The 11,345-nt window shown below is 40.5% G+C and overlaps 1 protein-coding gene across 1 annotated transcript; it reads left to right on the forward strand.

Moving 5' to 3' along the window:
• Positions 1 to 5,037: 5,037 nt before the first annotated feature.
• On the forward strand, positions 5,038 to 10,620 carry EOMES (eomesodermin). The gene is made up of 6 exons (XM_058183165.1): positions 5,038 to 5,849; positions 7,264 to 7,418; positions 8,071 to 8,192; positions 8,389 to 8,547; positions 9,259 to 9,320; positions 9,885 to 10,620. Exons 1-6 carry the CDS (start codon positions 5,038 to 5,040, stop codon positions 10,618 to 10,620), a joined length of 2,046 nt encoding a protein of 681 aa, XP_058039148.1.
• The last annotated feature ends 725 nt before the right edge of the window (positions 10,621 to 11,345 follow it).

Consider the following 11,345-nt stretch of genomic DNA (forward strand, 5'->3'; position numbering starts at 1 on the left):
CTGTACTTCAGTGGAAAAGATGAGACATATTTGGAGCTGTATCTGCCTTGAAAATAGTGTCAGGGTTCCAAGTAACACCCGCAACAGAAGTGAAACTCTAAGGCAGTCATTTTCCTCAAAGTTCCATTTTATTAGAGATGTTATATTGGCATATCTGGAAAAACCTTTATCTGAAAGGCCCTGGGTTTTCCCCACCCAAAGTAAAGTCAAAGTCCCTTCCCCTGCACCCACATGTCTATCACATGGACCATTCTGGGCTTGTTTCCCAATCACACCTCTCCAGGTGCAGGCTAAATGTCCTTGACTCCCAGAGAAAAGAATGTTGTTATGGCTATACAATTACCCTGTCTCCATCCAACCTCTCTCCCATTTCCCACAACATGCCCATCCACAGAATATGGCAGCCCTGAAGATCCAAAGTTAAAGATGGCTTTCAGGGCTGACAAATAGCCCATGTTGAATTGTATAGCACAAATACAAAATGTATTTTGTATTATGTCAGTAACAGTTTTATGATAATTTTTGTCATTGAAAATGACAAATTGAAATTTCAATTCCATACGAGTCATGGGTCCCATCCTTTTTATTGGCATGACTTTTTTGCTCCCCCCACCTTCCTGGGAACAAAACCTATCACAGGAAAAACTAGAAGTTAACTGGAAATCTAGGTCATACTTTGTGACATTTTGATAATTCCAGCTAAAATTTTAGGAGGTTGTCTACAGACTAATATGGCTACATTAATTGCTGTTTTAAAAAAGTTTGTTAAATAAGCAAACCCTGACTTCAATAAAGAGATCTTGTTGTAGGGTAAAGGCACTGAAAGCTCTAAATCTAGCTAATAAAGTTATAATGCAGCCAGGTTTGTTTAAGTTTAAACCACAGTCAAAATCAACTGTTTACTGATGTGTGTGTGGTGAGGAAGGTAGCACTGTTGCCCAAAGACAGCAGGAAAATATCAAATAATAATAAATATGGCAAGGGGGTATTTTGAAAATCTACTGGCAAAATGGAAAGAAGATGTGATGTCATTAGCAAAATCACTTTGCTTAGTAAATAATACAAAAGTAGTTCATATTCCGTGTTGCCACTCTCCAAGGTGCTGAATGGTCACATAAATCATTCATTCTACTTTGCTTGAAATATGGTGGAAGCAACAAGTGTTTGCTATAAAAGATAGCTAAGACCAATCAATGAAGAAAGTGACTAAGGATATACAATCTCATAATTTAAAAAAATGCTTACTCAGAAGTAAGCTCCACCCAATTTAACAGGTTCTATAAACAAGTTTTGGAACAGCAGTTTGAGATGATAATCCCAATTCTTGTTACACAACATTTTTCTTGCATGAAAGTGGGGAATAATTTGTTAAGACTAACATACAATTTTCTATCTACTATGAATGAGAAAGGTTCATTTACATCTAAAGATTTTTCTAGTATAACAGCTTCTTGTGTATAGCTAGATTTAAATTCTTTTGATCAAGTGTAACTCCTTGAATTCTTCATGTCTGGACTTCAAAACCATACATGATGGCAAAAATTCAAGATTCCAGAGTAAATTAGGAGGAAGTTATATCTTAATTTAAGATTAACTTAAGATCTTAACTTAACGTTATCTTAACTTATTTGGATTTCCCTAAACTCAGCATAGCAAAATTGTATCTGAACTTTTATAAAGCTACTAGTTCATGAGAAAAGGAGAGAATCCAGCAATGCTGTCCTTTAAGATGTGAACAGACTCATATCTCATTGTGATTAGTATTGCTTAAAGGTAAACCACTATTTATTCCCAAATAATTCATTTTCAGATGTATGTTTTTAAAATGAAATCTTGATCTTTCACTGTTTTCAGTGAGAAAACCTTCTTGAGAACTAACAAGACAAAGTTAATTGTTTGGTGAACTGAAATCCCGTACAAAGAAAACACAGGTAAGGTTTTATTTGCCATGGAATGGTAGCACTTTTGTTTTAAAAGTGATGGACATCTTTGCTACAAAACTGGCTGCCAACAGTAGAAATTTGCTGTCCTTCAGAGTTTAGCTCGATTCACACCATTTTTAATATGAGATATTTTTTTTAATGATCTACCCATAGTTAAACAATCTAAGATTTACCCTTAGATTTGATGGATTCACAGCCAATTGAAGATCTGGCTGTAAACCCAGCCAAAAACCTGAAAGAGTCAGCAGAAAAGCTTATAGAATAGAATAGAATAGAATAGAATAGAATTTTATTGGCCAAGTGTGATTGGACACACAAGGAATTTGTCTTGGTGCATATGCTCTCAGTGTACATAAAAGAAAAGATACGTTCATCAAGGTACAACATTTACAACACAATTGATGGTCAATATATCAATATAAATTATAAGGATTGCCAGCAAAAAGTTATAGTCATACAGTCATAAGTGGAAAGAGATTGGTAATGGGAACTATGAAACGATTAATAGTAGTGCAGATTCAGTAAATAGTCTGACAGTGTTGAGGGAATTATTTGTTTAGCAGAGTGATGGCCTTCGGGGAAAAACTGTTCTTGTGTCTAGTTGTTATCTCACAAAAGGACAAATTTTCTGTAACTTACAATAAGAACTTGCTTCATTTATATAGAAAGGAGGAACTAACCAAGGAAGACTTTGTCTCACATGTTCATTTCAAACTAAATTTCAATAAAATCAACGAATTTCTCTCCAGCATTTCGTAAAAACAAGTGGAAATGTATACTGCATATCTTAAGATTTTTTTAAAGAGTTAATTTATGAGTTTTTTTAAATCAATGAAATTTAATCGATACATGTACTCACTTACAGTGAAACCAACACGCAGGAAAAAATTAGGTTCTTCTGATCTTCCATGTTCTTTTATAGGGTTAAAGCTGTCAGTCTGAAAAATTATTACCAATGATCCCCTATTTATTAAAGCAGGAGCTTCGCACATCTTGCAAGCACTCCAAAAGACCTGCTTCGTTTCGCTTTTAACCGGTATGTTGTTTTTTAGGAACGAAATTTGAATTTCTCAGGCACTTGGCCAAGAGGGGAACACTAAGCTTTAAAACGTATTACTGTACAGCCGCGATCAATGTCGTTTTACGGTAGTTTCCTTGTTTGGTTTGTTAACTGGGGCTTTTTCGTTACGGTGAATAACGAAGACGCCGCGGGAAAGAACCCCCGGTATCCAGACATTGAACTGACAGTAACTCGGAGCTCTCGCCATATCAGTGCTCCTTATTCGACTTTTTAAAAGCGGGCCTTCGCTAAACACAATGAGAAAACGTCCACTAATCACGGACAATTTAGCGCTACGTCCCAGGACAGATTTGTAAAAGGCCTCATAGTTATCGAGGGAGAATGTTCCGGAATTCCCTCGACTAATGTGTTACTGCTGGCGGCGTCATGCCATTGGGCGTGCTCTTGCGTAAGCTTTAGGAGTGGTTGCGCAAAGACTCCGGTAATAACGTGCGTTGCGGTGCTGCTTGCAGGTGACCGATTCCAATCCAACAGTGTTCGGAACAGCCAGGGTTCCAAATCAAGGTAAGAGCTATTGGGATCGAAGATCTCCCTAAATATGCTCAGTACTTTTGGTCCCGCCCTGACTGAAATTTGGTGGACAATCTCATGATTTTTCTCAGCGGTTTACTTGGGTTATTCTCTATAAAAGTCTAGCCGTACTCGAAAAATAAAGTCCAGTAAACACAGGCACACAAACAATTCCAAAGCCTACTTCTATTGAGGCTGCATTGGAACTAAACCTCATTAAGTTCAAGGAGACCAGCATCCAGTCTTATAGATTGCAGCTTAACGGTGCAGGCCTTTTTATGCCTCTGAAAGTTAAGCGAATTCAGAGGTTCTTGCTCTCAGCTAAAGATGCGTGGAATGGCAGCAGCTTTGGTCTGCCCGAATCTCGAACAGCCTACGTTAGAATAGCTGGTAGTAAGTAAACACTTTTTATTACTTTTCAAACGAATAATAACTAGAGAGGATTGAAATTGCAAGGCTCGGTGATCGAGGGACAAAGTAGAATTCGCCTTCCATGAGTGTAACAGGAAAATCTCTTCCCTGGTTTCTGGTTCCGGTTCCCTTCATCCGCTCTTCCCCGCTCAGAGCCCTGAGAAATCGTGGAAGGTTCGACACATTGTACTGCCGCTCTCGCTCTCTCTCTATCTTACACACACACACAAACCGGGGCAGCACTAGAAAGGAGAGAGCTCCCGGTTTGTCAAGGGCCAAGTTCTGCGCCAATGCTGAGGGCGACCCTTGCCGAGTTTTAGGCAAAATGTGGGTCCACCGCGTCTCCTCTCCCATCTTGGTTGAGGGCGCTGGCGAGCCAAGGCCTTGCCTGTTGAGGGGGGACGGTGACTTCATGGGTCAAAGGCAGTGGCTCTTTTTTCCTTTGATCCCGAAAGTTGATTTTGGCCTTGCAGAGGTTGGCAATCTAAGAACCAACTTGACACCCACTGACTCCGCTTTCCTTTAAATTGAGAGGGAGGCTTTTAAAAGTTAAAAGGTTTCTCTTTACCTTTCGTGGAAGAAAAACTTAAATCCGTCTTATTTACAGAAAACCTTTTTCTTTTTCGGGTTCACCGAATTGTTTAACAATGCAAAGAGAAGGGTAACTTTAAAAATATACCGCCCTCCAGGAGTCACAGATGACTTGTTTCAATTAGTAACTGTCTAATTAAATTAGTGTCTCCTGGCTCAGCCAATAGGTGGACGAGAATAAGAGAAGTTCGTCTCTGAGTGGAACCGCCTCCAAGCCCCTCCCCGGGTACAAGAAAGAAGCGCGCGCCTATATATATGTATACATGCTCCCGAGCGCGGTCGGCTGCAGTCACTGGCATGGGATTAAAGGGACAGGGGTGGTGGGTGGCTTTCAGTAGGTCGCCACGGTGGGCGGCTAACAACCTTTTCTCTTTAAGACGTCTGAGAAGCGTAGACCTTGGGAGAGGTGAGGTGCATGCTGTTTGCGGCTCTCGCTAGAGCTGTTCTCCGAGAGTTCAGGGACGCTTCAAGGCGGAGGCGAGGGGGGAATTTCCTGGCGAGATGCAATTGGGGGAGCAACTCCTAGGCAGTTCTGCTAATCTGCCGAGTGCCCCATTTTATCCGCTGGAAGCCGCGGGCGGGAGAGCCGGCGCTACCGCGCGACACCTCAACACTGGGTCGCCGCCGCGCCTGGACTTGGAGAAGGGGCCGAAAAAGTTCGGGAGCGCCTCTGTACCGGCAGCGAGCCTGTTAGGTGAGGCTGAGGCGGCGGGCGAGACACCGCCCTTCGTCACTGCCGGCCAGATGCCGTCCAAGGCGGCGGCCGAGGTCGCGGACGGCGGGCGCAAGAGCTCACCGTGTCCAACTGAGGAAGACGTGTTGCCGCCGCCGCCACCACCACCACCACCCCCGCCAGCGCGCTACTCTCTAGATGGCCTGAGTCCTGAACGGTACTACCTGCAATCTCCCGGCCCGCAGGCTAGTGCTGAGCTGGGCAGTCCGTGCTCGCTTTTCCCGTACGCTGGGGCGCCCGGGAGTGCGCAGTCCAGCTCCATGTACCAGGCGCCCAGTGGAGCGCGCTACCCCTATGGTCCTGTGCTGACGCCGCCGGGCAGCTTTTCGACGGCAGCGGGTAGGACGCCCTTCGCTGCAGCCGCGAGTACGTATCAATATAGCCAAGGCACATCTCCCGGTGCTCTCTATAACCCTTATCCGCCAGCGGCGGCGGCGGGGGGCTCCTGCGGCGGCCTAGGGGGACTGGCGATGCCAAGCGGGGCAGGGGGACTCCGTGCCCAGGTTTTCCTCTGCAATCGGCCGCTCTGGCTGAAGTTCCACCGACATCAGACCGAGATGATCATTACCAAGCAGGGCAGGTAGGTTTTGATGACGGGTGGCCGTTTCGGAGCGCAGTTTTCCTGCTGGGGCATATCTGTTAACTACTGCATTCCTGGGATGGGTGGCAAAAGGAGAGCGGAGCGGCATCTCTCGCTAGTCCGGATTTAAGTTTTGGGTGAAAGCAACTTCGCGTGCCCGAGAAACATCTGGTTTCAAAGACGAGTAAATTCGTTTCTTCGAAATCAGTCTGTTAGGTTTGGAAACATGCTTTCGAAAGGAGAATTAGTCGATCCAGTTGCACTCAAAAGGGAGAAGAAATCTGCAGCAAATGACTTGGGGATCCTGGCTACCCTTATAAGTGAGTTCTGGTTTTGCTTTTTTAATGGGCTCCCTTGTTTCATTTCTTTCCTATTTCAAAATTCGAATCCTATAATATTTTTAATGAAATACTATTTCTTAATTCTCCTAAAGCCAGTGCACAGTTCTTAGATTGCTACCCCCCACCCCCTGCTGTAATCAGGGGGTGCTACATTTATGTGTTAAAGTGCATTAGAATCCACACCAGCTCTTATCCTCTTGGAAAGAGACTCAAAATTTCATTTGGTATTCTGATTTTATGAAAATCAATTTGCCTTTTAGTTTTAATATTTTGTAACAACCTGACTCTGGCACCATTTGTTTGGAAATTGATCTGATCAAAATTGCTAGGAAATCACACCACTGTCTTTTCATGTTACTTAGCAAAGCAATTTGTGTGACTGAAGTTTATATTTTAAAATTTCAGGAAGACCAAATAATCCAATTTCAACAAAAAACAAACTCTTTCCAAGCAGGTCTTTCCCCCACCCCTATGAGAGGGTATGATTATGGGAGCTTGAAGTAGAGTTCTGTTCTATTCTTCTTTAGCTTCTATTTCCATCCTAAAAATTAAAATTGGTTTCCTTGATAAATACCAGCAGTATGCTTACTTTTCCCCAATGGGTTCATTTTGAATAATTATTAGAAACAGCATATGGTTTCAGTGCAGAGAATAATACCTGTCCCAGGAAATCAGGGTTTGAAATTCAAAAGTTAAAATTCCAACCCTCAAAACTGATGATGAAAATAGAGGTCTGCATATTTACACAGGATAACTGTGGAGCAACTGCTGGAGGATCTTGATTCTCCAAAGCAGGATTCTGCTAGGTGATGGGGAGGTCTTTTCTTTCCTGCATCTACTCTGATGCTTGCAAAAGAGAGAGGATATTTGGAGCCAAACCCTCTCCTAGCGACTCTCTAAATATAAAACCTGCAAGGGGACCACCATCTGCCTCCTTTTCTTTGCCCAGGTGCTAGCCAAGGCTGAAACATGCTGCCAGAGGGACTCTGCAGGAGTTTTTGGCAAATAGCTGCAGGCTACTTCTCTAAAAGCCCCTTTTTTCTTTTTCTTTTTCTTTCTCTTTCCCAATTCAGGCGGATGTTTCCTTTCCTGAGTTTCAACATAACAGGCCTCAATCCTACTGCCCATTACAATGTTTTTGTGGAAGTAGTGCTTGCAGATCCTAACCATTGGCGCTTCCAGGGAGGAAAATGGGTGACATGTGGCAAAGCTGATAATAATATGCAAGGTAGGATATTATTATGTAAGGCCTATGCCTACAGCTGGTGGGGAAGGGAGGGTTTTTTGTTTGTTTTTGGTCCTTCCTCTTTCACCCTAGAGGTGTGTGGAACATTACCCTTCCGTAGTTGAGTAGGAAACCAACAGATTCATTTTTGCCCCACATATGTCTTCTTGTAGTCAAAAATTTCATTGTGGAAGGACAATATTTCTCCCACTTTCTAAATGAGATATTCATGGTCTCTGCTTGTGCCCAGAATCTGGGAAAGTACAGAGCTATTTCCCTCTTACAGTTTCTTACAGTCATTTCAACTGTAGTTAAGACAATTTTTTAAACTGTATATATGATTAAATTGCTGAAGTGATGGCTGGTATAGTTTAAAGATGTTGCAAAAGATTAGCAAGGAAATTATCTTTTTTATTATGATATATTCTTGGTCTTATTATGGATGCTACATTTTCTCAGCCTAAAAAAGCCAGTGGCAGCATATTACTAGATGTGCAAGTGTTTGAACAACAGTGCCTCTTTTCTACATCTGATACTTTTCTACATCTTAGTAGCTACATACTTTGGCTAATGTATGGTTATGTCAGTGTCTCTGGTATAGAAGGAGGGAGCTAAAATATATTTTTGTATTTTTTTCCCCCACTCCATCTAATAGGCAACAAGGTTTATGTTCATCCTGAATCTCCCAATACTGGAGCCCACTGGATGAGACAGGAAATCTCTTTTGGAAAACTCAAACTTACTAACAACAAAGGGGCTAATAATAATAATACCCAGGTAAAAAAAATTATGTACTTAAATGCGATCTGAATCAGACAAAATTGGCCCAGTAGTCTTGAATATTGACTCAGCCTTGCCTTTTAACAGAGATAAACTGGCATGTAAATGATAAATAGGCTATGAATCCTAATTCTGTACAAAATTTTATAGATTTTAAATATATTATAACAAAAGATGGCTAAACTGTTTCTAGATGATTGTTCTACAGTCCCTGCACAAATATCAGCCTCGGCTCCATATTGTGGAAGTGACAGAAGATGGTGTTGAAGATATGAATGACTCTACTAAAACACAAACTTTCAACTTTCCTGAAACACAGTTCATAGCTGTTACTGCATATCAGAACACTGATGTAAGGATAACATAATCTCACTATGCTAATTGGTTTTTTATCTGTAGCATAACGTCTTTCACCTCATGCCCTTTTTAAAAATTAAATGATAAAAACATGTTAGCAAGCAGACTTGTGAGGCTGAGTGTTTTGTTATTAGTGTGGGATGTAAATTGCTATTTCCATCAATCTGTGTTCCAGCAATCTATTTAGCAGATTTATAAATACATTTATTTTCTCATTCATTAATTCATTCTCTATAGCTGCCAATGTGAAGCAAGTGACTCCAGATAGTGAACAATCATAAAGCAGTTAAAAACAATTACAGTATAATATAAATTAAATATATATGGCAGTTGAGAAAAATAATCATAGATATCAATATAGCTAGGAAACAGAGCCCTTCATACCTTTAGGATCCCAAACCTGGACACAAAGTCAGGTGTTTAAGGCCTTACAAAGGGACAATAGGGTCAGAGTCATCTTCAGTCCTGAGAAAGAATGTTCCAGAGGTCGGGAGCCTTGGCAGTCAAGGCATGCCTCTTTGAATCTACCTGTCAACATTCCTTGCCTGAAAGGACCTGTAACTCATCCAACCTGCAATATTTATATAGAAAATTTAATTTTCCATGTAAATATATTTTTTCCTTTTTACACATACAAAGAGCTATTTGTCTTTTTAGGTATAACATCTCTAAATAGGTCATGCTATTTTTCTGATTTACTTTCCAGATCACACAGCTTAAAATTGATCATAACCCTTTTGCAAAAGGCTTCAGGGACAACTATGATTCGTAAGTAATGTTTCGTGTATTTCTACATAGTGCCAAGGAAAGTGAAAGATTTCTATTAGCTCTTAATGTTTCTTTTAATTAGTACATTTACTTTGAATTTTATTTTATTTTAAAAAGTGACTTTACATCTGAGCAAAGAGCTAATCTGTTAAATAACAAAACTACCAGTACTTAATGTAACTAAGGAATAATAGATATATATATTTGGGAGTAAGTTCTATTGAATGAAGGGGTTGGCTTTCCGAATAGATAGAACTTATATTGCACATTGCAGTAGATGTGTGAGTTACGTTAGCAGGGACTACTAGATGTAGAAAAATGTTTAGTTTGGAATATAACTTCTTAAAAATTTAAATTAATCAGTTATCTTTATTTAAACACATAATTTTATTATATTTAATTACTATTAATAGAAAAAAGTGGATATTGGACGTAAAATCTCTAGCACTAAGATGGCATGCCAGTGAACTGTGGTTAGAGCTCCATTCAGGTTCCATACATGTTAACATCAAATTTCTGAATGGCAAAGAACAGTATCTTAGCCTTTCTCTTTTATATTTGTAGCATGTACACAGCTTCAGAAAATGACAGATTAACTCCATCTCCTACGGATTCTCCTAGATCCCACCAGATTGTCCCAGGAGCCCGGTACACTGTACAACCCTTCTTCCAGGAACAATTTGTCAACAACTTGCCACCAGCTAGATTCTATAATGGTGAAAGAGCTGTACCACAGACCAATGGCCTCCTCTCTCCGCAGCAGACTGAAGAGGTGACTAATCCACCACAGAGATGGTTTGTCACTCCGGTCCAGCAGTCTGGGGCCAACAAACTCGACATGAATTCCTATGAAACTGATTACTCTCCAAGTAGCTTACTCTCTTATGGTATCAAATCCCTTCCCATTCAGACATCCCATGCACTGGGCTATTACCCAGATCCAACATTTTCTTCTGTGGCTGGATGGGGAAGTCGAGGCTCTTACCCAAGGAAAATGTCTACAGGTTTACCTTGGACCTCGAGAACAAGCCCTCCAGGTTTCTCTGAAGACCTCCTTTCAAAAGAAAAAGTAAAAGAAGAAATGGGGTCATCTTGGATTGAGACACCTCCATCCATAAAATCTCTAGATTCAAATGATTCTGGAGTTTATATTAGTGCTTGCAAAAGGCGGCGACTGTCCCCAAACAGCTCCAGCAATGAAAACTCTCCAACAATGAAGTGTGAGGATATTAATGCTGAGGACTATGGCAAAGATGCTTCTAAAGGCATGGGGTACTATGCCTTTTATACCAGTTCTTAAATGTTTGAGTCCTGGTGTCTTGAAATTTGAATAACTGTACATGTTCAGTGGTGGTGCTGAGATCCCTTGGTGAGGAACCTTTGGTATTGTCACCTTTTGAAATGGTCTTGTGCAATTCTATAGAATGTGCCAAAGCTTTTGTCTGACTTCCACAGAAAAAAAAATGGAAGAAACAAGGTAGCACTAAAAGAAAAAGAAAAAATAGTCTCTTTCTTCTGCTCATTTCCAAGATTTAAGAGAAAAGCAGTATTCTAAAATTAAATTAGGTTTTCCTTCAAAATGGTCAAAGAGGAGGTGGTGGTAATACATAGGTACATTTTAATCAATGGTTATGTTTTATGCATTGCCAAACAATTTAGAGAAAGGAAATTCTAAATTTCCTTTAGAAATCTCTGTAAAAAGGGAGTCCAAATTGGATTTGTTATTGCCGACTATCTGAAAAATACTTAGAGTAGAAAAGAATTATCCTTTAGAATAATTCTTCATGTATGCAAGAACAGAAGTCTTAGTTTATAGCAAGTAAAACTTTTTTTTGACTGGGAGACTTTTGATCTCATGACAGTGAAATATTCCCTACAAAATGGCAAATAATGATTCCATATAATATGTACAGTTCTGTATCTAGGCATAATTGTAGGCTATGGCAAAATACTCTCTCTAGTTCTGGCAGTGCAGTTGAAGAGGATATGTTGGGAGTTCTCTATTTAAACAAATTCTAAATTGAA

This window comes from Ahaetulla prasina, chromosome 4, assembly GCF_028640845.1.
Source record: "Ahaetulla prasina isolate Xishuangbanna chromosome 4, ASM2864084v1, whole genome shotgun sequence".
NCBI classification, from domain to species: domain Eukaryota; kingdom Metazoa; phylum Chordata; class Lepidosauria; order Squamata; family Colubridae; genus Ahaetulla; species Ahaetulla prasina.